General features: G+C 40.5%; 3 protein-coding genes and 2 long non-coding RNA genes across 6 annotated transcripts in view; 3 read left to right on the top strand and 2 right to left on the bottom strand.

The window, feature by feature from the left end:
- The window catches only part of ccdc120b (coiled-coil domain containing 120b), a 17,142-nt gene extending 6,000 nt beyond the window's left edge, over window positions 1–11,142 (top strand). Inside the window, exons 2-11 of the mRNA XM_077601925.1 lie at window positions 2,854–2,980; window positions 3,056–3,157; window positions 3,574–3,704; window positions 4,820–4,921; window positions 5,233–5,353; window positions 5,873–5,932; window positions 6,396–6,549; window positions 6,627–6,728; window positions 7,104–8,126; window positions 8,783–11,142. Of these exons, the coding sequence (XP_077458051.1) occupies window positions 3,106–3,157; window positions 3,574–3,704; window positions 4,820–4,921; window positions 5,233–5,353; window positions 5,873–5,932; window positions 6,396–6,549; window positions 6,627–6,728; window positions 7,104–8,126; window positions 8,783–8,879 (1,842 nt within the window). The 5' untranslated portion in view covers window positions 2,854–2,980; window positions 3,056–3,105 and the 3' untranslated portion in view covers window positions 8,880–11,142. The remainder of the gene's footprint in view (window positions 1–2,853; window positions 2,981–3,055; window positions 3,158–3,573; window positions 3,705–4,819; window positions 4,922–5,232; window positions 5,354–5,872; window positions 5,933–6,395; window positions 6,550–6,626; window positions 6,729–7,103; window positions 8,127–8,782) is intronic.
- LOC144075149 (uncharacterized) lies at window positions 1,512–15,206 on the bottom strand. 2 transcript variants are annotated; one of them, XR_013300487.1, is made up of 4 exons: window positions 15,098–15,206; window positions 6,364–6,504; window positions 3,552–3,752; window positions 1,512–2,170 (listed from the first exon to the last, which is right to left on the bottom strand). It is a non-coding gene; the product is annotated as an uncharacterized LOC144075149 (long non-coding RNA). The 2 variants fall into 2 exon arrangements; XR_013300488.1 differs by lacking the exons at window positions 6,364–6,504; window positions 15,098–15,206 and adding an exon at window positions 3,909–4,224.
- Window positions 12,287–19,483, top strand: LOC144075147 (SRSF protein kinase 3-like). The gene is given in 15 exon segments (XM_077601927.1): window positions 12,287–12,444; window positions 13,130–13,356; window positions 13,428–13,536; window positions 14,088–14,175; window positions 14,926–15,013; window positions 15,101–15,207; window positions 15,284–15,461; window positions 16,343–16,356; window positions 16,453–16,506; window positions 16,685–17,039; window positions 17,526–17,623; window positions 18,075–18,182; window positions 18,252–18,321; window positions 18,418–18,510; window positions 18,620–19,483. Coding segments are annotated over 14 exon segments (1,761 nt in total). The 5' UTR covers window positions 12,287–12,444; window positions 13,130–13,142; the 3' UTR covers window positions 18,805–19,483.
- Window positions 17,382–19,870, bottom strand: LOC144075148 (uncharacterized). Its single transcript, XR_013300486.1, has 2 exons — window positions 19,603–19,870; window positions 17,382–18,926 (listed from the first exon to the last, which is right to left on the bottom strand). It is a non-coding gene; the product is annotated as an uncharacterized LOC144075148 (long non-coding RNA).
- comtb (catechol-O-methyltransferase b) lies at window positions 19,847–25,913 on the top strand. The gene is made up of 6 exons (XM_077601926.1): window positions 19,847–19,997; window positions 22,615–22,783; window positions 23,743–23,860; window positions 24,285–24,478; window positions 25,269–25,400; window positions 25,481–25,913. The coding sequence occupies exons 2-6, from the start codon at window positions 22,616–22,618 to the stop codon at window positions 25,658–25,660; spliced, it is 792 nt and encodes a 263-aa protein (XP_077458052.1). The 5' UTR covers window positions 19,847–19,997; window position 22,615; the 3' UTR covers window positions 25,661–25,913.

Raw genomic sequence — 25,913 nt, 5'->3', positions numbered from 1 at the left:
TAAAAAGTCTCCTTTTGCTAAGTGTGCACTGGTCATTACAGCACATTAGTTATTTTACAACCATTTGTCCTCCAAGGACAAACGCTGTTTCCATGCGGGTGATTTCTCAGCAATCAGGGCTTAATTTGTGTAAAAGCTGTTATTTCTGATGCGGTTGAGCCTTACTCACATTTTTGGTTTTCACAAGACTACATGTTAAATTTTGGACTACAAGGGACTGGCCTCCACTTATGATGTGGACTACATCATGTAAAAAGATCCTTCTTTGTTTTTATACTCATCAGGTCCCAATTAGCCTAAATATCAGAGAAATTAAAAATGCATACCTTGCAAGAGTTTGGGTCTTAGGAGGTTAAATATAAATATTATTCCGTCATGTTGTGTTTATTTGTCCAACCTCATTATTGTAAAGTTTCTGTGATCAATTATTATAAAGCAGGCGGCCAGGCGGCTGAGTGGTTAGCACGTCGGCCTCACAGTGGGGGACCTGAGTTCAAATCCCGGGCCTGCGTGGGTTTTCTGCGGGTACTACGGTTTACTCTCACATTCCAAAGACAGGCATGGTTGACTGATTGGACACTATAAATTGAGTGTGAGCGTGAATGGTTGTTTGTCTCTTTGGGCCCTGCGATTGGCTGGCCACCAATTCAGGGTGTCCACCACCTCTGGCCCGAAGTCAGCTGGGATGGGCTCCAGCACCCCCCGTGACCCTAGTGACCTGTGTTGCACAAGGGAAGGAGAGCCAGAAAGAACACTGCAGGTGAAACTCATACAATCACGTGGACAGGACCACAAGGAAAAAAAACACCCAGCCACAAAAACCCCAACAAAACATGAAAAAAGCAACTTCCCGACAACATCATTTGGCAACCACCCAGAAGCTCATCTTGACATAGTGTCACACCGCAGTCACGATCAAAGACTTTCTTTACCGTTCTATACTGCAAGAATAGCTCAAATCTGACTTCATGTGAGGCAACATGTCTGTCAATAAGAGGTCTAGTATGTTGTTGCTTTTCACATGTATAAGACAAGAACACACAACAGTTACTAGTTCAGTACCAGGAGAGAAGCCAGTGTAAACTCAGAGGAAGTATTTCAACTATTTGTCCACACAAAGCCTGCCTCAATCATTGTTGTTTAAGACATAAAAACAGAACATTACATCTTCTTGCTTCACTCAAAAAGCTGCTTTTGCATCCAGTGAGCTTGACAGACAAATGTTGTTTCTCCTTTTAAAAATGGGATACTGGCAGAAGAAAGCTTTGTGGAGGTTGTTTTCGGTTCAGCTTGAAGGATAGCCATCCAGATCCGCGGGCTAAATAGAGTCGTGTAATTATTTAGTCGATTGGCCAACAGACAGCAAGGTGCTTGTTTGTGGTCATGATTTGTGAGCACTGTCGAGCGAGAGGATTTGGGTAAGAAAGCTCCCAGACTATTTTTGGATGAGGCTTTGATGGTAATAAGCCTCTGCTATGTGAAGAAATGAGAACTCCAGACAATCGTTTGTCTCTTGTTAAGCACATTTTCAATGAAAATGTCATTTTATTTCTTTTTTTTTAAAGGAAGCTTTATGTGACCTAAACATCCATGCATTTGGTAATCTGTAATGGTAGCATACACCCTCAATTCTTTGAACACTTCAGGCATTTACTATTTTTGCACACACAATGGGATTTGTCGGAATGCATTATTAATATTACTTCTCCTGTTTCACCTCCGCTTTGCAAATTAATAGGTTGTTAATTAATTCACGAGGTAATTTTAGACTCTTCACAGTTTTCCTTGAGGCTAAAAAAAAACTTTTAAAACTTAAAAAATATTTTTGCTTTAGCATATAACAGAGGCGCGTGGTCCCTTTTTAAAATAAATTTTGAACAAGCCAGCACGATTCATTAGTATTCAAATCTCGAACTTTTTTTGTGAAGGGTGTGTGATATTTTAATTTAGGTTAGGTTAGATTAACCTTTATTCGTCCCGTATTCGGGAAATTCAGTTTGTAGCAGTAGCAAGCACAGACACATGAAATGACAATGTAGACCTAGATAAAACTGGAACCACACACTGGAAGCCCAACAAGGTTGGGACTTTCTGCAGACTGAGGCTAAGGATGAAAATATGCAGAATCACTCTTCCCAGCTGATCCGCACAGTCCCTCAGTAGTCTGGATCTAAAGGAGTTAAAAAGGTTAACTGGGTTAGATTCTCATCAATATATGTTTGTATTGTGCGACAAATTAGAACAGTGGTACCTCGACATACAAGCACCCCGACATACGAGCATTTCGAGATACGAGTAAAATTTCGAGCAAATAATTATCTCTCGACTCGAGACAAATTTTGAGATACGAGAAAGCCAGGTGGCCAAGACATGAGAGGCTGTTTATCATTGTAGCGCACTGTCTTTTTTGCCGCATCTCTTTCATGTATAACAGATATCTACGAGCACTGGGCAGAGTTGCATTTTTTTCAGGGTTTTTTTTCCGTCACAGCGCAAATGGCGTAGCGATCGCTAGAACTCGGTGTATATATTATTTCTCGTTGGCAAGTGGTCGTGCGTTATCCTATTGTGAGGACATTTGTGTGGATCATTTTCGGAATATTTTGAAGGGAATACAAAAGCAAACAGCCCATCGATAGTTAAAGTCAGGGTGGAGGCGGGACAAACAGCCAACCCGGCCTGAAGAACAAAAGGTATAAAAATGTACAACAAAATTAGAATTAAGTTTAGTGTAAGGTTAGATTAAACTTATTTTGGAGTGTGTCTGCATCGTAATCCAAGTTCATTTAAATTTGTTCGTTATATTACGATTCACTGGTGCAAAAAGTTGATGATATTTTTTCTCTTGTGAAGGATTCTTTAGCTCCAAAGCCAAATTGCAATCTCCTGACGCTACATCTGAACGAGGGGACACCAAAAGTCACTCCCCTACTGATCACTGACCTAACACCTCAAGAAAGCACATGGCTGACTCAACAAGGTCAGTGGGCGAAAAAAAGTGCACATCTGGACTTCAGCTGCTTTTACAATTAAAAGCCAGTTTTCTTTTCATTAGCTGAAGGTGTGGCTGGGAGCGTGAATTGTCAAGACCCACAATTAAATCACATGGAGGTCAAAGGCCATCTGATTACATCCATGGGTTTGGTGGGAGCTCCAGGTGAGTAATGACTTGGAAAGAGTCCCCCAGACTCTGTCGTAAATACTCACACCTTCGTGTCTTGACAAGCCTACAATGGCCTGGAGGAATTTTCACCATGTTTTTCCCCACCCGTCCAACTGAATGAAAACAAAAGTGTTTGTGTCTGCGGAATGATGACCAAGTGGAACTCCATCTGCATGTGTGAAACCTTTTGTTCACACTCTGACACCACAGCTGTCAGATAATCTTATCACCACCGAGTGTGTATGCATGTCTGTGACTGGGAGCAGACACCTCTAATATACACCTTTTGTGAAAGGGCGTAAATCAACACTTCAGCCCGACGCAGTACCTTGTTTGGGATTTAAACAAAGAAAAAGAAGTCACTTCTAATTGCAACATTCTCACTTGCCTGTGCGTCATGTGTTGCGTAGATGTTCAAGTGTGCCACGACAGCAAGCTGCAGGCAGAGCGGGTTGCAGTCCTGCAAGAGAGGAAGCAGGCCCTGGAGGCTCTCCTTAACACCCGCATAGAGGAGCTCAAACTTGTTTGTTTTCAAGAAGCAGTGAGTACTCCTGCCATGTCCAGATCTGAACCACTCATTGCTCTGCAACTACAATCGTATTATATGTATGATCATTTTTGTTCACTGTTTTTCAACTTAAAATATGAGGTAGATGGTTACAGAAAAAGTGCCCTGAACAGGTAAAATGTAGTCAGTTGTAAAAATATTGACACCTTCAAAAGATAAAAAGGATATTTTACTCACACTTATTAGTATATATGATATTTTTAATCCACTCTTGTTTGTCACTTTAGGATATATGTGCAAAAATGTGTGCCCCCAGTAAAGGATTTCCAGAACCTAACAGTATGAAAAACAATAAAAAGAGTGTGGTTATGTTGTCCTGTTCCCCCTTAACATGCCGTCGTTAAAAACAAACAATCTTGAATTATGTAAATGTGCACTGAGCTAATGTGTAGTGACAACCGTGTTTGTCTTGTTAAGCGCAGATACCAATTTTCCTCTGATAGCTGTCATCACATACAGTATATAATGCTAACAGCTGTCCAGCCTATTGTTGTTGTTGATTGATTGATTTATTTGATAATGGACAGCACATATTAATGAACATATTTATATTCATGTTAATGAACATATATATATATATATATATATATATATATATATATATATATATATATATATATATATATATATATATATATATATGTAAGATTGTAGCTGCCAGCTAATTTCCATCTTTAGTCCCTTGTGTAGGTACACACACACACACACACACGTAGCACAATTTTAGACCGTGTCGTGATCACAATTTTGTTCGTCTAACAGCCAGGCTTTAAGATGATTGAGGTTCAGAGACGGAAGTTGTGTGTATTTACGGCTATTTGACACATCCATGTGCTTTTTTGTGAGTTCACTAATTTTAGATTCTGTCGTGTTGCTGGTATTGCTAATTAGAAGATTCTGCACTGTTCACGGTTGGTGTCATATATGTAATTTATAGCTAAAGCATTAGTTCTGCCATAACTGTTCAGAGCATTTAAAGGATAGTTTTATAGCAACTTAAAGTAATCTCTTAAGTGCTGTCCTTTTATAAAATCTTGGGACCTTCTAGGCCTGTGAGGGGGATTTCAGCTAATTGATTTTCTCTGCAGGAACTGACTGGGAAATTGCCTCAAGCTTTCCCCCTAGAGACGGGTGAGAAACCCCCAGCAGTGCAGCGCAAAGTTGGCATGCCTCCCGGCTGCAGGACAGAAGTAAGTAACCCCCTCGAAATATTCATTGTGTGGTAGCAATGTTGACATTTAGACCAGGGGTCTCCAAACCGGTCCTCGAGGGCCGCTGTGGGTGCAGGTTTTTGTTCCAACCGATCCAGCACAGACATTTTGACCAATTAAATTTCTGCAGAAAACAAGAAGCACCTGATTGCACTTAAAGGACACCAGATTGGTGAAAAAAAAGGTGTCCTCTTTCTTGGTTGGAATGAAAACCCGCACCCACTGCGGCCCTTTGTGGAATAGTTTGGAGACCACTAATTTAGACTGGTCTAACATATGTTTGGTGACAGGATGAAGTTGCCCAAAGAAAGCAGATGAAAGCAATCTTTACTGGAACCCTGTGCAGACACACCGATTCAGAAAGAAACTTCCCAAACAACAAGAGGACAGTTCATCGAGGCTGCCACACAGGTAGTGACACCGCTACCTAAAGTCTAGAAATTGAAAGTCATTAAAGTCTAGGAAATGTGTGATTTCCTTGCTTAAATTCGTTGAGCAACTCTCAAGTCGTTTACAGTACTCCCTCGAATATAAATATAAATGTAACGTGATATGGGTCAACATCCACTCCCCTTGATGTTTGATAGCAACATACAGTAATCCCTCGAATATCGCGGTAAATGTAGACTAGACATGGCCGCGATAATCGAAAAATCGTGAAGTAGGATCACACCTATCATAACTACCGTTTTTAATTTTTTTTATTTTTTCAGTGCTGAGTCTCAGTAGCAAGCGGAAGACGGGAGTGGCTTCCGCTTGTGAGCTTCAGTGTGGATTTTCAAATTTTTATGAACTTGGAAAAAAAATACAAATTTTAATATTTAACGATAATTGAGGGAATACTGTACAGGAGTTGTTTACAATCTTTTTAAAGTTCAATTCATCCTTGCATGAAGGGTTTAAAAGAGTTTAAAACTTTTTTCCCCCCAGAGGACGGTGTCACGTCAGAGAGCACGAGCTCCATGTCAGATTCAACATCACACGACAATGGTAATTTCGTAATTGTTATATTATTAACGTATTTTCCAGAATATAAGTCGCACCAGCTAAATAAGGCACAATGAAAAGGAAAAAAAATAAGTCACACTTTTTTGGGGGGCATTTATTTGATCAGAAACCAAGAAAAATCCTACGTTAAAGTAACAATATGGACATAGAGAAAAACGGGCTAAATAGGTATCTGTTAACACAACAGGTTTTCCAGATATCTATAGCCTAAAATAATAATTTTTAAATAATCAGGGTGTTGTGGTCAGAGGAAAAAAACATACATAAGTCACACTTGATTATTAGTCACAGGCCCAGACAAACTCAAAAAAAAAAAGTGCGACTTATAGTCCGCAAAATACGTTATATGTATTTTCATGAATTTAAACATATCAGGTTAAAGGTTTAATGACAAAATATATATATATTTTTACCTGATAACATTATTTCTTGTTTCCCTGCCTAGAATCGTCTCCCAGCGTAGCCGCAGATCAACGTTCTCAGTCCCATTCTCGTCTTACTGTAGGCAGCCCTGACCAGAGAATCAGCAGAAAACTCTCCCCGGTAGAAGTTTACTATGAAATGAGAACACGTCGCAATTCTGTCACAAGTTCTGTCAGGTACCTTTGCATAACCGTGTTGTATTTTTAATCCGTTCTTCACTTTAGAACGCCTATTTTTATTTTACCTTTCACAGTCCAACTCACTCTTTACCAAGAAGTGCGTCTCATATTGAAGGCAGAAGTGTTCCGGCTACACCACTTCTGGCCCGAACTGCACCAATCAGTGTTCATGTGAGGTAATGTTTCCTTTCATATTCATTTGGTAGGACTTAACCACCAGCTGGGGCTTAAGCCCTTTTTAGTCTTTAAGGAAGGCTGCAGCCAAGTGCTCATAAATGTAACAAGCCAGGGTCAAATGATAAGCATTTACATTTAGAAGTTGCATTCAGATGTAAATGCAGATTAACAAATGTAAATGTAATAATCTTAGCTGTAGGACTCCCTCCTCATAGTGATTTCTACTAAATGTGTTTGTGTATTCAGCCTTTTCTCAAGAGGTTGAATACCAGGCCGTACACAGGCTATCTTCAGGTGCTGGTGAACAAATTCCCTTTTTAGGGGCCAAAACACTCCACATTGTTTTTTTTTTAAATTCTGCGTCAATATTTTAGGTCTGATGTGTCAGGGATCAACGGATTGAAGCAGTGGTCGGGGAGTCTAGACGTTCCCTACATGATACCGCTGGCCCAGGAGGGCTCGGACCGTAGAAGCTGCCTTTACAACACTAGAGCCAGACGCAGTAACAGCTCGGAGGCGCTGCTGGATCGCTCCAGCCTTCCCGACGATCCGGCTCCCAGAAATGGCATGCACCCCAAAGGGGGGCCCTACAAGAGCTCAGAAACGCTAACGGACGGGAAACTACGACACATCCACCTGAGTAGCCCTGAGAAACACTTGAACGAATCTGGGGAACAGGCCAAAATGCGCTTGTCCATGGGGGGCAGAGGGGCTGGGGTGGGCTACAACGAGCTTTTGATGGACTACATCTGGGGGAAACAGCAAAGGATGCAAGTGCAGCACAACCTCTTCCAATCCACAGGCAGGATCTGGCAGGATTTAGCCTCTCACAGCTCAGCTAGCGGAGGAGTGGCCTCTCACCCTAATGGTTTCTCGCATTCCCAGGTGCACCTCCCGAGCGCCGTTCCCCCTTACAGCCCCATGGTCGGCCGAGGTTCTCAAGCCGACATGCGCAGAGTCAAAGTCACTAGAACCAAATCTTGTGGACCCTTCATCCCATTGCAGCAACACCCCCAGGATAACGTCTTACTTTCCGCGTACGAGTCCCACCTTCCCGCCTCAGGAAGCACTACATCTTCCATTCCCAACCTGCTCCCCTACCAAAGCGAACTCTCTGGCCCCGCTTTCGCTCGAAGACCTCCGCAATTCTCCCTTCCGACCCCTGAGGACTCAACACGCAGTCTCCACAAAGCCCTGGCTCTGGAGGGACTGAGGGACTGGTACTTTCGGAACGCCCTCGGATACCCTCCCAAAAGCCACGAAGCAGGGGTTTCACGTCTGTCGCATCCCCACCCTCTGGCATGCCAGGCCCAGTCTGTTCAAGGTGAAGCAAGCAACCTCCACAGACCTCAAATGCCCACGTCAGCCAGCTTCCATGGGCATCCTCTGCACGGCAGGTCAGTCAGTATTGCTATCTTTCCACGACGAGGCTGCGGATAAACGTCTAATTGCATTACTTTCTCATCATCTACGAACAAACGATATTAAAAAAAATCTTTCAAAAAAAACCCCCAACTAGTTTAAGCATTCTCTTTGCTCACTTTTTTTAAAATTTATTTTTAAATCTGGCTTCAGGACTGGTAAATTTGCTAAAAAACTACTTTGTCCTAGTGTTTTATACAACATGTGACATTGTCAAATTTGAATGTTGATCAATCGTGTTCATTGATTGCTTTTGCCTCCTGCATTACATTATTTTTGTATTTGTTATCTCATTTAACATTCACTCGGAGACACTCCATTGCAAAACAAACCACCCGTATTGAGCAAACAAATACAGTGGGGCAAATAAGTATTTAGTCAACTACCAATTGTGCAAGTTCTCCTACTTGAAAATATTAGAGAGGCCTGTAATTGTCAACATGGGTAAACCTCAACCATGAGAGACAGAATGTGGAAAAAAAAACCTGAAAATCACATGGTTTGATTTTTAAAGAATTTATTTCCAAATAGGATAACTTGTACAATTGATGGTTGACTAAATACTTATTTGCCCCACTGTACATCTTTCATTCTCTTTGTAGAGTTTTGATGCGTGTTGCTTCTCCGACAGGTCAATGGAGCTCTCTCTCTATCAGGAGACCTCTCAAACCCAGGCGCAGGAAGGAGCATCGAAGGAACCCAACAAAGACCCAGGCACCCTTGTTTGAAGCAGACCGACACACTGAAAATGCAAAATCCCAAGCAGTGAGCCTCAGAAATGACCACTTTAGTGTACAACATGGCTTAAAAGGGGGAAACAAAGCATGGCAACCTCAGCAGAAAAAACGACCAACTAATGACAGAATGTAGCTGTACAATGTGAAAAGCTTTGTTCAGTCCACATTTAACAAGAATATAGTCCTGCCCTGCTACTTAATAGTATCTCATCTCATCTCATCTCATTTTCTGAACCGCTTTATCCTCATTAGGGTCGCAGGGGGTGCTGGAGTCAATCCCAGCTCTCTCCTGGCCAGAGGCGGGGGACACCCTGAATCGGTGGCCAGCCGATCGCAGGGCACAAGAAGACGGACAACCATGCACACTCACACCCATACCTAGGGGCAATTTAGAGTATCCAATCAGCCTACCATGCATGTTTTTGGAATGTGGGAGGAAACCGGAGTACCCGGAGGAAACCCACTCAGGCCCGGGGAGAACATGCAAGCTCCACACAGATGGACATGACCTGGATTTGAACCCAGGACCCCAGAGTTGTGAGGCCGACGCGCTAACCACTCGCTTCACCGGGCCGCCTACTTAATAGTACCTCCATACTAATTCACAATGTCCTCAATCATGACCGAGAAGTCTCCCAAGGTATACTTTTTTACGAGATTAAATCACTATTTTGTATCTTCTGAGATATAAAAAAAAGTTTTATTGAAGAGATAATATATTGCTCATTTACCATGCGTGTTATACTTACATGCCAGTGAATGTGTCTGTGAACTATTGGAAAAAAAATCCCTCAATCTTCATCTCTTATTTATTTTATAGCCATTCCTATTTGGTTATATACGATACATGAAATGGGCCACGAACTGAAGTTTACCAGAGTAGCAGATGGGAGTGCCTCCATGTTTTTTATTGGAACAAAACTAAATGTTGGTTAGCTGACTTTAAAGTGCTTTCTCACGGCCTCTATTGCTCATATTAAGCATCTACTGCTTGAATTGAATTGTGCAGTTCAAAACAGTTCATGATGTCACTAAAATTTGGGGATTTTCTTCCCAACAATAACATGTTCTTGATTTTGATTTCTACAGTTGATGGGATGCTTTGATGTGAGATCAACTGCATTCCAGTAGCACCTGAACTGATTGATAAAGAATTTTGTTCCTTTTCATAGGTTAAAATCGGATGTGGCTGTCATACGGAGCACTTTATGGACATCTTAAGCCTTAAATTCTCTTTGATTTGTCACCACGAGACATGACGGCTATCGTGAGCCTGAATGTGTAAATAGATTGAATTGTGCCAAGAGGTTTTAAGGGGATGTTTTATTCCTTTACTAACAACAGTTTTTCCTTATTAAATTTGAACTAACAAGCCCCCTCCCCTACGTTTTAAAAGAGGCAGAAGGTACGAAGAGAATAGGGCTGCTTTTGTTCGGAGTGACTGAGTGAGCGGGCCTCACACTAAATGTCTTCATCAAAAGTTGATCACTGCTGATTTGTATATGCAATGACTTTAGCATTTCAACAAATCACCTCTTGATGTTGTCTGAAAAAAGAAAATACAGATTATACTCAATTACGCGTATTTCTTAGTTGTTAATCAAAGTGAAAGCTACAAACATTCTGCAACGTAAACCTCAGAAAATGTGAGTATAGGATGACATTGATATTGGTTTGATGTAAACAAAACCAAGCATACTATATATCTTTTTGATTTATTAGTTACCATGTATGCTGTTGGGAATCATTTGAATGTATTTCTGGTTTGATACTGTATGTTCGTTCATACTATTTCCTACTCTGGTACAAACTGTAGCACCCTGTGGATTTCAAGTTACAATGTAGTACACAGCGATACAGTTTTCTGAAAAGACCAAATGTCTGTGCACTGGGAATCAAAATGTATTTTTCTTAGAAACGCTTTGAATTTAGCTCTAAAGCAAAATTTACCTATACTGTATTATATTCCTAAACTTGAAGACTTTGTAGCAATCTACTGTAGCTTGTGCTCATCAGTCAGTGCAGGAATTAATGTGTTACGTAGAACCATTACATTCGGCATATGACTTGCTAATATTCAAGCCTCTTTTTTTCTTTTTCTAAAGATATATTTAAGACCACTATTCTGCCACCCTTTATTAGCAGGTCTCTGAACCCAACCAGGCTTAGTAGCCGTCCCCTTATGCTATATGTACATGTGAGTATGAAATTGTGCATTCATTCTACTAAAATAAAGTTTCATGTTGCAAACAGCTGTTTTGCATCTGAGGTTGAGTATATCAAGTATATCATGTTTTTTTGTTCAAGTGGACTAACTAGAGTTCCTCTGACCTTCTCTAAATCAGACTCGTGCAACTTTATTGTAATTGTCCAAAAGATTGCAACACGGTATCGCTGTAAATTCTAATGAATATGCAACCGATCAAATACGAGTTTGTTTAAATATGACCTCTATGAAATTGTAAAAATCAAACAAAAGTTGACAGAGTATAAAAAAAAACTAAGATTTACTGTTGAGTTTGACAAAGCAAAATTCACACAGAGCAAACTTGAATTTATGTCTATATTCTTCTTTTGTTCAGGTTATTACACTTTGCTGTGGGATGTAATAAAACATTTAAGGTTAAAAAACTGCTTCATGAAAGGGTTAAAATGGAAAAAGAAAGAAGGTTCATTGATGCTCTAGTACACGTGTCAAAGTGGTGGCCCGGGGGCCAAATCTGGCCCGCCGCATCATTTTGTGTGGCCCGGGAAAGTAAATCATGAGTGCCGACTTTCTGTTTTAGGATCAAATTAAAATGAAGAGTATAGATGTATATTAAATTTCCTGATTTTCCCCCTTTTAAATCAATCATTGTAATTTTTTAATCCATTTTTTTCTCTTTTTAGTTCAAAAATCATTTTGTAAAATCAAAATATATATATAAAAAGCTAAAATAAACATTGTTTTAGATCTATAAAAACTGAATATTCAGGGCTTTTAATCCAGTTCTTTTAATCCATGTATAAAAAAAATCTAAACATTACATCTAAAATAGTCCGGCTCACATGAAATCGAGTTGACGTTAACGCGGCCCGCGAAGCAACCAGAGTCTGACACCCCTGCTCTAGTACCTCGTAAATCTGGTTTTGAGACCACTAGGGACATCTAGTGGATGCTATTACTTGTTATTGGAGTTGAGTGCTACACACATGAAAAATACTGGAGTGTCATTTTTGTTTTATAATTCTCTAATCTCAAACAAATCTTTTTAAGAACAGGTTTCTTTTTTCCGTATACTTTTGCACAATTGTCCTATTGCTTGATCCTGTTTGAACATGTTCAGATCTATCCAATCCTGTGTCCAGTACTATAGTCGACTCACAAGTAGTACTCCAATTTGTAGCAGCAGCCATACTGGGAACACAACATACACGTCAAGTGGTCAGCTATTCTTGGACTGAGTGTTGGCAGGCCCACCAGACGGTGGGACAGAGTAGTAGTTTAGTACAAGTTTAGAGGCTGCACTTTCATTTTCTTTGCTACGGATATCATAGTATAGAATAAAACCAGCAGGTAAGAACATTTCCTCTGTATAGCTGACTATTCCAAAAGAACTGAATAGTATCTTGGAGGCCCTTCAAATGCTTCATTCTCAAAGAAATTAACCAGAATTTTCAAGAACCAATTTCATTGTGTTGTAGGAGAAAACATATAGTATGTAAAAGTTTGAGTGACAATATTATTTATTAACAGGGGACTTAAAATAAATAAATAAATAAACTAATTTTTCTTCCAATAGTACCTTGTTTCTTTTGATAGTAGCTACCACATGGAATGAAATGTCACGAGCAAGTGCCCGTTCGATGTAGCAGATCAATTATACACAAAGGTGTTGTGTTTGAATGTATTCATAAAAATGTCCTTTGCATGTAGTAGTGGAATCAGTTTATTTTCAGTTAGAAATGTGAATTGCTATTTGTCTGTCTATAAATAAACATGAGCATTCACTGCATGGCCCCTCCGAAATGTCATAACAACCCAACTAGCAACACAGACAAGTTACAACATTGTAAAATACGCTCATGAAAAAATATCGTAGCAACTCAAAACGACGACGCATCACCGAACAAAAATACTTTCTGTCCTTTACTCTATGAATTGACATTTCTAGCTACGCAACCATTTTTATTTGGGATTATATTACATGTGCAATGCATCTCTCTGCTGACTGAGTGTCTGTGTCATCTGAATTTAACAGGCTCTTGTTGAAAATGGCATCGTCATCCTACGCTGCTGCTTTCTCTGCCCTGGTTCCTCCCAATTTTCCTGCTCAATATTTACACTTAACTGGTCACGGTGACTCCGAGACCTCCGTCTCACCCCGCCCAGTTCCTTCCCAGTCTCCCCTGGTCGAAACACACCCAGCCCCACCTGAACTCGAGGGATCATACGACGAACAGGAGAACCCGGCAGATTACGGCAAAGGTTGACGACAACATTGCAACACCAAACCTGGGCTACCCACGAGTTTGATTACTAAGCATATGTTGTTGCAGGGGGTTATCATCCTGTTGAAATTGGAGAGATTTTTGAGGATCGATACCAGGTGGTCAAAAAGTTGGGATGGGGTCACTTTTCCACCGTGTGGCTCTGCTGGGATATGCTGTAAGTATGGATTTTAGGACTTTTGTAAAGGGGGGGACAATTTTCAGTCAGTTTCAGGTACCTTTCCATGGGAAGTTTAATTGGGGGAGGTGGGGGACTCTTGTGGGATTCATGAAAATGCAGGGAAATTAACTTTGACGTTAGGGTAGTAACAATTGGAGTGGGCGGCCCTGAGTGCGTCGGCCTCACAGATCTGGGGTCCTGGGTTAAAATCCAGGTCATGTCCATCTGTGTGGAGTTTGCATGTTCTCTCTGGGCCTGTGTGGGTTTCCTCCGGGTACTCCGGTTTCCTCCCACATTCCCAAAACATGCATAGTAGGCTGATTGGACACTGTAAATTGCCCCTATGTATGAGGATGGTTGTTTGTCTCCTTGTGCCCTGCGATCGGCTGCCCACCGATTCAGGGTGTCCCCGGTCAGCTGGGATAGCACCCCCCACGATCCTAATGAGGATAAAGCGGTTCAGAAAAGGAGATGAGATAAGATAATTGGAGCACAAATTGACATGTCAAATGCCAAATTAAAACTGGCATTTGTGTATTTTCACGCAGGACAAGGAGTTTTGTTGCGCTGAAGGTGGTGAAGAGCGCTCTGATGTATACAGAGACAGCGTTGGATGAGATCAAACTTCTTAAACGTGTCAGTGGTACTGCTTCCGGCATGCGTTAATTCAAAGTGGCAGCCTGAGGGCCAAATTTGGCCCGCCGCATCATTTTGTGTGGCCCGAGAAAGTAAATCATGAGTGCCGACCTTCTGTTTTATGAGTAAATTCAAATGAAGACAATAGATGTATAGGGAATATTTCCTGTTTTTCCCCTTTTTAAATCAATAACTGCAATTTTTTAATCCAAAATTGTATTTTGTAAATTGTACACTTTCTCTGTTGTTTCTAGTTCAATCAGCATATTTTTTTCTGTTTTAGATCTACAACAAACTCAATATTTAAAGCTTTTGATCCAGTTCTTTCAATCTTTTTTTTAAATATCTAAATATTATATCTAAAATGTTTCCTCTTTCCCCTTTTATTTTTCACTGTAAACAAATTTTTAAAAATGAAATATTCACTCTTCCTTGTTAAGTTAAAAACAAAAGGTTAAAACATATGATAGATTTAATATTTGCCCTCATTTTTAATTTTTTTAAATTAATTTAAAAAATCCACTACAATAGAATATTTGCTATTAAGAGGTGCAAATAGAATATTTGTATTAATTTTAATGTCCAAAAATGGAAAAGCTGTCAATTCATTCATCAATTAATTTTGGCAGCCGAATTAGAACGGCTCTCCGGATGAAAGCAAAACTACGACGCAGACCGAGACAAAAAATGAGTTTGGCACCCCCGTGTTAAGGGATATATCTTTGAGTTGAGTCTTTTTTTGGTCATCAGGTGAGGGACAGTGACCCCAGAGATCCCCAACGTGAGAGAATTGTTCATCTGATTGATGACTTCAGGATTTCTGGAGTAAACGGAGTTCGTATCCAATTAAACAAATCTCAGCCCTTCTCAACCTGATTATATAAATGCTGTCTGGTACCAAAAAACATCCTGAACTGCTTACCAGATGTTTGCATGGTATTGGAAGTGTTGGGTCATCAGCTCTTGAGATGGATCATCAAATCCAACTACACTGGTCTTCCACTTCCTTGTGTCAAAACCATTATCACACAGGTGACCACACATAATGCGTCCTTGATGTCTTCAATTCATCATTTAATTCTGTCACCTTTGATTGTCCAAACTTTAGGTTCTGCAGGGGTTGGAATATCTGCACGCCAAGTGCAAGATCATACACACAGATATCAAGCCAGAAAACATTCTCCTGCGAGTAGATGAAGAGTATGTTCAGAAACTGGCAGCCGACACCAAACTATGGCAACTGCCCGATTCCATTGCATTGACCAGCCAACCAAGTTAGTATTTGTGTTTTTCTTGGTGGGTAGTAGCCCTCTCCATCTTTGAAAAAATAGGTAGAATGAAAATTTGAATGACACATTATTGAAATTTTACAAATACAATTTACGGCCATGCATGGTAGGCTGATTGGACACTCTAAATTGCCCTTAGGTATGAATGTGAGCATGAATGGTTGTTTGTCTCCTTGTGCCCTGCGATTGGCTGGCCTCCAATTCAGGGTGTCCCCCGCCTCTGGCCCAAAGTCAGCTGGGATAGGCTCCAGCACCCTCCGCGACCCTAGTGAGGATAAAGCGGTTCAGAAAATGAGAGAACTTCCGGCTTGCTAAATTTGACATTTTTGCTCAGTACATGTTGATCTAAAGCACGTGTCAAAGTGGCGACCCGGGGGCCAAATCTGGCCCTCCGCATCATTTTGTGTGGCCCGAAAGTAAATGATGAGTGCCGACTTTCTGTTTTAGGATCAAATTAAAATGAAGAGTATAGATGTATATTACATTTCCTGATTTTCCCCCTTTTAAACCAATAATTGTAAAATTTTAATCATTTTTTTCTGTTTTTAGTTCAAAAATCATTTTGTAAAATCTAAATATATATATAAAAAAAAGCTAAAATAAACATTGTTTTAGATCTATAAGAAAACTGAATATTCAGGGCTTTTAATCCAATTCTTCAATCCATTTATTAAAAAAAAATCTAAATATTATATCTAAAATGGTCTGGTCCACTTGAGATCTGGTCACCATGAATGTGGCCCGCCAACCAAACTGGGTTTGACACCCCTGATCAAAAGCATCATAATCCTTGAATCATTGTTAAAATTGATTCTACTACTATTAACTGTGCATCACAATATGGTATATTCATTTTTCCTTTTTCATTCCTTCAACAGCCAAACAAAAAAAGGTGTGTATGTTTTCATTCATTCAACAAATGCATTTGTCAATCCTGTGCTACTATACTTGAAGTATTATAATTGTAATTTGTTTTGGATCTACCCAGACTTTGTCCAATTTAGTGGGAAGATTGACAGGGGTTTTCAACATCGGGAATTGGGTAAGGTTATGTTCTTTGAAAAGTCCAGATAGTTCGACACTGAGATATTCCAGGCTACATTCCTGTAGTTTTGATGAATTTTATATTTTTTTTATCAGAACAACTTGAAACTCAACATTGCAGGTTTAAAGATATTTATGTTATTGTGAGCTATTTCTTCCATTCTTTCCATCTGCAGTCTAGCAAAGCCTCTCGGTCACATCTCAAACGACTAATATGGACAGAGAGGAAGCAGCGAGCCAAGAAGAATGCAGCTGACCATAGTCAAAAGCATTGTTGCGATGGCCCCCCCGATGTTACGACTCCGTCAAGCGTGTTTTCCGCCACTTGTCAATCATCGCATCCGGCTTCTGACCTGACATTAAGGAGACGGACCTTGCTCTTGTCTGACGGGCAGTACTCACCTTTGCTCACCTGCAGAGACTTTGCTTCATCATTACCAGACATTTCCAAAAATGTTTCCATTTCAACACCAGATTTCTCCAGGTGTCGATTGTTACATCAGATGTCTGACAAACAATCCTCCCCTCATGGTCAGTCTTTACAGTACTTATAGTATTTTCAATATAGAAATTCAACAAAGATGGCATTAATGTCATGCATTTCTTCTCAAATTTAAAGAACACAGAACTTAAAGTACTCAAACACATTTTATGAACATGATCGTGGAGAACTTGAACGCACCAGTCCAAGTGCTATCCAAGCTCTACTCCACAAAGGGACATGTTTTCAGCTTAGACCAGAGAATTTAATACCAAGTGATTATAAAATTTGAGGTATTCTAATCCTCAATTAATTATATTTCGAGGCATTCCATTCCGACCACCAGAGCTCACAGTATTTACACACGATTAGGATAAACAATACGTTCGTGGTTATAGTTTTGAAGAACTTTATTATATGAAGAACACTGTTCAACAGAAATCCCGATGAAAGAAAACACAGCTGAATGCAAAGATTATAAATCGAGTCACAACAAAGTCTTTTTTTAATAGATGTCTTCTTATTCTTTTTTCAAGGAATCAGTGACTATGATGATCCTCTCGACCTTCTGTTGCCACAAAATGCTGACAAGCTATTCATTAAGATTGCTGATCTTGGCAATGCATGCTGGGTGGTAAGTAATCAAACAATGACATCTTATCTTCTCATTTTCTGAACCACTTTATCCTCACTAGGGTCGTGGGGGGTGCTGGAGCCTATCCCAGCTGACTCCGGGTCAGAGGCGGGGGACACCCTGAATTGGTGGCCAGCCAATCGCAGGGCACAAAGAGACAAACAACCATTCATGCTCAACACTCGCACCTAGGGCCAATTTAGAGTGTCCAATCAGCCTAGCATGCATGTCTTTGGAATGTGGGAGGAAACCGGAGCATCCAGAGAAAACCCACGTAGGCCCGGGGGGAACATGCAAACTCCACGCAGGTGGACCGACCTGGATTTGCCCCACTGTGAGGCCGCCGCGCTAACCACTCAGCTGCCGGCCCGCCCACAATGACATTTAAATTTGCAAAATTATGTTTATGATGTAGTGGTTTTTTATTTAACTCCATGTGGTGATCTTGCAGCACAAACACTTTACCGAGGACATCCAGACATGTCAATACCGCTCTGTGGAGGTTCTAATCGGCGCTGACTACAGCACCCCCGCCGATATTTGGAGCACTGCCTGCATGGTAAGAAGTCAAACCAGGTTATTTTCATCCCCACATGACTTGATGTGCCTGCTTTTTTTTGGATTGTAGGCTTTTGAGTTGGCAACAGGTGACTATTTGTTTGACCCACAGTCCGGGGCCTCATTCTCCCGTGAAGAAGGTTGGTTGGAATTGTTATCTTTGCAAAAAAAACCCAATGAAAATAAGACAATATTCATCCATTCTATTTGATTTTTTTTCTCCAATTCCATTTCAGATCATATTGCACACATTATCGAGCTGCTGGGACCGCTTCCATCCCAGTTTGCACTCTCAGGGAAAAAATCCAAAAGATTCTTCAATCACAAAGGTAGTATTTACTGGACCAGTTATGTAGTAGTGGTATTCTTTATTTTGAGATTTATAGTATTGACAGCCAAAAGGAGTGAAGCAATCATTCTATTTTGGATTCCGTCCAGGACAACTGAGGCGCATCTCTCGGCTGAAGCCGTGGAGCTTGTTAGAAATTCTGCTGGACAAGTACGAGTGGCCACGGGAAGAAGCGATCCGGTTCAGCTCGTTCCTCTTGACCATGTTGCACCTTCAACCGGGAAAAAGGGCCACAGCGGCTCAATGTCTGAAGCACCCGTGGATCTCATCTTGAGTCTATTCTTCTGTCCACAGGAAGCTATATTAAACGAGTCCGGTGCTGGCATCGCTGGGGCAAAGTTCGGGTCTGTTTACCCCTCTGCTTGTTTACTTATTTGTGATGTTGACATTGGACATCTAAATAAATAAATGAAAATAAGAGAAATGAATGCTTGAAAATACTATACCAACCCTTGTCCTACCCTAATGGCCAAATTGAATCTCCTCTGTAATTAGTAGCATTTATTTAATTTCTCAGTCTGTTCCAGGGTGGCCCGGCGGCTGTGTGGTTAGCGCGCCGGCCTCACAGTGGGAGACCTGGGTTTAAATCCTGGTTGGTCCACCAGTGTGGAGTTTGCATGTTCTCCCTGGGCATGTGTGGGTTTTCTCCAGGTACTTCGGCTTCCTCCCACGTTCCAAAAACATGCATGGTAGGCTGTTTGAGATGAGATTAGTCTGTCCCGTGCTTGCTGTTCCGCTTATGGTCAGAATAACACAATATTTTTCCTCAGTTTTCTCATCCCATGTCATTTTCTGAACCGGTTTAACCTCACTAGGGTCGCGGGGGTTGCAGGAGCCTTTCCCAGCTGACTTCGGGTCAGAGTCGGGGGACACCTTGAATAGGTGGCCAGCCAATCGCAGGGCACAAGGAGACAAACAACTGGAGGAAACTAGAGTACCCATTGAAAACCCACACAGACCCAGGGAGAACATGCAAACTCCACACAGGTGGACCGACCTGGATTTGAACCCACGTCTCCCACTGTGAGGCCAACGCGTTAACCAATCAGCCGCCGAATGAAAGTAAACTCACCACGACGGTTGATAACTTCAGATGTTAAGGTAAACACTTGACTCAATGCAGCGAGCATCAGGGAACACACTGTGGTGTGTTACATTCAGGTGCAACTCCAAAAAGAGAATTTTTTTTTACATAACTCCAAAAATAAAAAAAACAGGCAGATGAGCAGTCAGTCCTGTGACATCTTGTATCATGACATAGAAATGGTTAATAAATGCACTTGTGTTGAGGGAGGGAGAGTTTTAAGCGAGTTTTTGTGGAGTCTGTATGCTTATACGGAGCTGAGGTAGAAGGGAGGGCGGAGAATAAGTGGGAGGAGTTAAAAGCAAATATAGCTCGCCATGTCTCGGTTTTAATGACTTTTGCAAGTTTCTTCGCGACTGCTTAGGAGACACACGCTATCAAACGTGAGTATGGTTTTGATTTGATTTAAAAAAGCTATTTTGCCTGTTTTGTTTGTTGTGGAATGAAAATCACGACTGTTTTTACGACCTCCAAAACGCACTAATGACACGTGGCTTCCTTGTATATTTTGCAATTTTGTGCATGTCAAAACAAACGCCAAAAAGTGCAACAACACACTTGTTGGGCTTTTGTGTCTTTCCTTGCGAAAGCTCTCTGTTAGGGGCTTGAGCAGTGAAAAATTCAAATGCAAGCTTGTACTGCATTTTCATGTCAAGTTGCATTTCTCGCTATGAGAAACTCTCTGCACATGTAAAGGTTAAAGTCTTAGTTGTGTGTCTTTTTGTGACACAGCTCCTAACCCGCAGCCAGTTGCCATGCAACTCAAATCAAAAGGAATTAGCTCAACTATGGCTGGCTTTTCTCTGTTGCATTCTTGTGGGGAGTAAGCAACTGTTCATTGCCATATTCTCACAAAAGAAGCTTTGGATTTGCTGCTGATGTTTTTTTTCCCCTTTCCCCCCTGTTTTCATCCAAAAATGAATTCTAGTTAATTTAGATTGGAATCTCTGGTCAAAATACAGCTATGCAGGCTGTGTGCACTCTTTTTTTATTGCACTTGATATTAAATGATATCCATCACACTGCCTGTGGCAGAAAGACATGGGCAGGCATCACGGCATAGTAAACACCCATGTCATTAATGTAGTACAAAGGGACAGGTAGATATGCATATGAGAGCTTTCCACTGATCTGTATGCAGATGTATGATTGCAGGCTGTCATTTGCAGTCTGGTGTTCCTGTTTATTTAGCCAAGGGTGTTGGCAAACTTCCACCAAGGGCCGCAATGGGTGCAGGTTTCTGTTCCAACTAAATCGGGCTGAAAAAATCTAGCCTGACCCGGCCTGACCCGAGCCCGGCGAATGAACTTGATTTGCAGGAACGAGCCCGAAGCAAACCTGAAATTTCACATGATTGCCATGATTTATGAGAACAGATTAAAGCCTGTCTTTTGGAATGAAATTTAAGTTAAACAAGACTGCATAAACATTTATATATTTTATATGATAATATAGATCACATGTGTCAAAGTGGCGGCCCGGGGGCCAAATCTGGCCCGCCGCATCATTTTGTGTGGCCCGGGAAAGTAAATCATGAGTGCCGACTTTCTGTTTTCGATCAAATTAAAATGAAGAGTATAGATGTATATGAAATTTCTTGATTTTCCCATTTAAATCAATAATTGTCCTTTTTAATCCATTTTTTTCTGTGTTTTTAGTTCAAAAATCATTGTGTAAAATCTAAAAATATATATAAAAAAGCTAAAATAAACATTGTTTTAGATTTATAAAAAACTGAATATTCAGGGCTTTTAATCCATAAAAAAAAACAAAAAAAACCTAAATATTATATCTAAAATGGTCCGGCCCACGTTGACGTTAAAGCGGCCCGCGAACCAAGTCGAGTCTGACACCCCTAATATAGATGTTTGACGATTTCAACTATTTAAATGCCTGCTCAGTGTTGAAGTGCCAGTCTTTTTGCTCTATGAAAGCAAAGCGCCACATTGGCTACATTCAGCGAAGCCAACGCACGTTTCTCGAGCATATTTAACAATCAATTTGAAGCTTTTCCACAACTCATCTTACCGGTGCGTGTTTGTATTTTCAGTTCTCCTGTCTTTAGTTTATCCTTAACTTCTTGCTCCATATTGGGTCAAAATAGACGCGGACTTGGGAAGGTTATTAAGAGGGCAGCGTTCATGTGAAGGGTGCAGAGCATGCTCTGGCTCTGCGGTTCCAATTGCAATTACATTTATTTTATAACAAGTATTCCTTAGTTTAGTATCTACACATCGTTTTAGTATACTTTTTTTTCAGCGAGCGAGAAGCCCGACTCGAACCCGAAGTAATGATTGACGTTTTAGGCCCGAATTTCTGGTCGGGTTGGGTTGGGCTCAGGCTAAAGATCTCACCTCAAGAACTTCTAACCCATAAGAGGAAATCTTTCCACAAATCCGGTATGTTACAAGTACAATCAGTGGATTGCAGTCAGGTGCTCCTTGTTTCAGCAGTAACCTCATTGGTTAAACCACTGGTGTCAAAGCTGCGGCCTGGGGGCCAAATCTGGCCCGCCGCATCATTTTGTGTGGCCCGAGAAAGTAAATCATGAGTGCCGACTTTCTGTTTTAGGATCAAATTAAAATGAAGAGTATAGATGTATATGAAATTTCCTGATTTTCCCCCTTTTAAATCAATAATTGTAATTTTTGCTGTGTTTTTAGTTCAAAAATCATTTTGTAAAATCTAAAAATATATTTTAAAAAAAGCTAAAATAAACATTGTTTTAGATCCATAAAAAACTGAATATTCAGGGCTTTTAATCCAGTTCTTTTAATCCATTTATAAAAAAAATCTAAATATTATATCTAAAATGGTCCGGCCCACATGAAACCGACCGAGTTGACGTTAATGCGGCCCACGAACCAACCCGAGTCTGACACCCTTGGGTTAAACTGTCAGTGTTTGATCGGTTGGCGAAAAAAAAAATCTGCAGCTGTTCTGTGCTATGTTTTCCAACCTGTTGAAATGACTTTTATTCTCTCTCCTTTTTTGTTGTAGGATGTGGTGTGTGCTTGTCTACTGCACTGGTGCAGCAGTTCTACTGTACGCTTTATATCGATGGGTGATCCCCAGTGCTGTGCAGTATCATGGAGGCCTAGCGCTCATTTGGCATGATGTCATTGTGGAGAGGCTATTGGACACGCTCACCCGGTCAACACGTCCACAGGTGTGAGTTCACTGTACTGGTTTTGTATTGCTAAGTTGTGTGTGACAGGCTGCTGTTTTTGCCCTTTTTCAAAATAGAAGTTCCTCCCAAAATATCCATATGAAGATCTGTAATTTGGTGTAACACAATAGTTAGGCTTAATATATTTGGCGCTGACTCTTGCCGAACGGCAAGGCCTACATGTGACTTGTTAAGAATTAATCGCAGGGCAAATATTTCCCGTCACACTCGTATTCACACCCATGGACTAGTTAGAACCTCAAGTAAACTTACCCTGCTTTGTTTTGGAGTTTTGCATAGTAAGAGTATGCAAAGTCCAAAGATGTGAACCAGGAACAGTTGATTGTGAGGCATTTCTGTCAACCACTAATCCATAAACATAAGATTTATTAGATTTGTTTAATGTTTAACTATTCATTGCAGCTTCCCACAAAATGATTAACCATTTTAAAGAGTCTGCAGACAATACATGCAGCACTAAAATATTTTGTCTAATCATTTTTTCCTCATATTAACAACACCTTATCTATTTTTGAAAGATTCTCATTGAAATGATTCTCATATGTTGGATTGACACCTCCCAAAATTGACACTTAATAATTAATCAATTGTGCCTAATGTATGAATTCTGGTTGTGACTAAAGACCTCAAACATATTATGTTTAGCATAGTGCTTGTACAGTGCATCAAACCCATAAATCAGAACATAAATAATACATATATTCTTAAATAAAACATCAATTCCAATATAAAAGAAATGGAACCAATAGCAAATTCAGTGCATTGATGCACTGTATGTATGAAAATAAACGCTTTATAAGATATATTATTTATAGTATATTACTGTATTTGGATGTTAAGTTAATGCAGACCTAAATTTGCCTTGTATAGAGTAACAACAGAACAAATGGACATGCAGTATTACATTTTTTTAACAACTGAGTTTGATTTCCCTCTAGCGGCTGCTGGCTGCAGTACAGAAAAATGCCACCAGAGGGGACCCTCGCAGCGTGGTCAAAGCCATTGATGAATTCTGCAACCACAATGAGTGGGCTATGAACGTAGGCAACGAGAAAGGTAGAGAAGTAATTAATACCTCATACCTGTCAACCTCTGCCGATAACTGCCCTTATAAATGATTGTGATTCCCCTTACAAACTCCCCAAAAAAACTTACAAACACCGTACGAGTCGTACGGTGTTTGTAAGGTTTTTTTGGGGTTTGTAAGGGGAATCATAATCATTTATAAGGGCAGTTATCGGCAGAGGTTGACAGGTATGACCTGAATAACAAAATATATATAATAGTATGTTTTGAAATGCAAGATGTGCAAATTAAAGTCAGAAGAAATCTAACTTCTTAAATCACTGGAAAACTGTACTTGAGCATAGTATGCAGTTATAAAGTATTTGTTCTTAGTTGCTTTTTGCAGGTTCATGTTACAATTTCTATCTTGTCTAACCCAGATGGGAATAACAATGTTTTTGGCCATTTTCCACAGGTTGCATTCTTGACTCAGTGGTGTCCGAGGCCAATCCTGTTTGTGTGCTTGAGCTGGGCACCTACTGCGGCTACTCCACAGTTCGCATCGCTAGTTTGCTCCCGCCTCACGCCAAACTCATCACACTTGAATTTAACCCGGACTATGCCGCTATTGCTCGCCAAGTCATTTCATGGGCCGGTGTTGCTGATAAGGTAAACATTTGAATACCGTATTTTCACGACTATACGGCGCATCATAATTTTAGCCGCAGTTTCAATGAGTGCTATTTCTGTATTTTACACACACAAAGGACGCACCGTTTTTATAGACGCAGCCAGGCATGGCAAAACATACACCGGCTTAAACATACACGCTACACCCACACGCTAAAAACACGTTTTTAAAAAGGCAACGGAAGCAAAACTGAGTTCGGTTGTACTTTATTTAGCCATTTTACAATGTACTCACGTCATCATCACCCACAAATCCATCAAAGTCCTCATTTTCTGTGTCCGAATTGAACAATTGTCCAAATGAGTCATTGAAAACGCTGAGTTTTATACGTTCGTCCAGGCGGCCACAATCCATTCGCAAATAGTAGCTAGCTAGTAGCTAGCGTAACTATTCCAACGCTGCTTTCCATGCTTCGTAAAGCTGTGTTGATGTCGATGTATACAGGCCACAATCCATTGGGTGTATTGACAAAAGAACTACATATCCCAGCAGTCACTGCGCAGTACTTTTTCTACGGGGAAAATAGTAGAGTCGGGGCCTGCTTGCCGTAGTTGTGAGAGCTGTAGAGTATGGTGTACCCTATCGACTGATTTATTTTATTTTATCGTGATAACAATTTTAGTATTGGTCCATATATAAAGCGTACTGGATTATAAGGCGCCCTGTCTATTTTGGAGAATATTTAAGAAATTATGTGCGCCTTATAGTCGTGAAAATACGGTAGTTTGAAATGAAGCGATAAGATTGGTTAATTGTGTCATTCTACAGGTACATTTAATTGAAGGAGAATCTGGCCAGTGGATTCCAAAATTAAAGGAGCAATTTGGAGTAAAAACATTCGACTTGGTTTTCTTGGATCATTGGAAGAATCGTTACCTACTCGACACCAAACTGATGGAGGCATGTTTTCTCCTTTCATATTCGACGCTGTTGTAAAATTGGTACTCTGCTTAAAAATAACTTTGACACTGTTTCATCAGGAGTGCGGTCTCCTTAGGAAAGGTAGCATCCTTCTGGCCGATAATGTCATCTGCCCTGGCACCCCAGACTACCTGGAGTATATCCGGAACAGCCCACGGTACAAAAGCCAATACTTCAAATCTTACCTGGAGTATACAAAGGCGGAGGATGGACTGGAGAAGTCCATCTTCTTAGGGTAATTTGTGACAGATTCTTACATGAGCATTGCAGGGTTCCTCGGTTTATGAAGAAACTTGCGCTGCAGTGATGTAACAATGTTACACGCTTTTTATACAATTTGATCCCTATATTACATTTTAAGACGATTATTGTGCTTCTTGTTGTATGTCACGCTAGGAAAAAAAATCAAACTGGACATAAAACTACGTGTAAATCAATTTAGTACTCAAAGCTCATTCTGCACTCAAATAAACATGTTTTATGTTTGAACAA

The sequence above is a fragment of the Stigmatopora argus genome, chromosome 6, assembly GCF_051989625.1.
Source record: "Stigmatopora argus isolate UIUO_Sarg chromosome 6, RoL_Sarg_1.0, whole genome shotgun sequence".
Lineage (NCBI taxonomy): Eukaryota > Metazoa > Chordata > Actinopteri > Syngnathiformes > Syngnathidae > Stigmatopora > Stigmatopora argus.
Note: the sequence above shows the minus strand (reverse complement) of the source record. Positions and strands in the feature narration are given on the sequence as shown.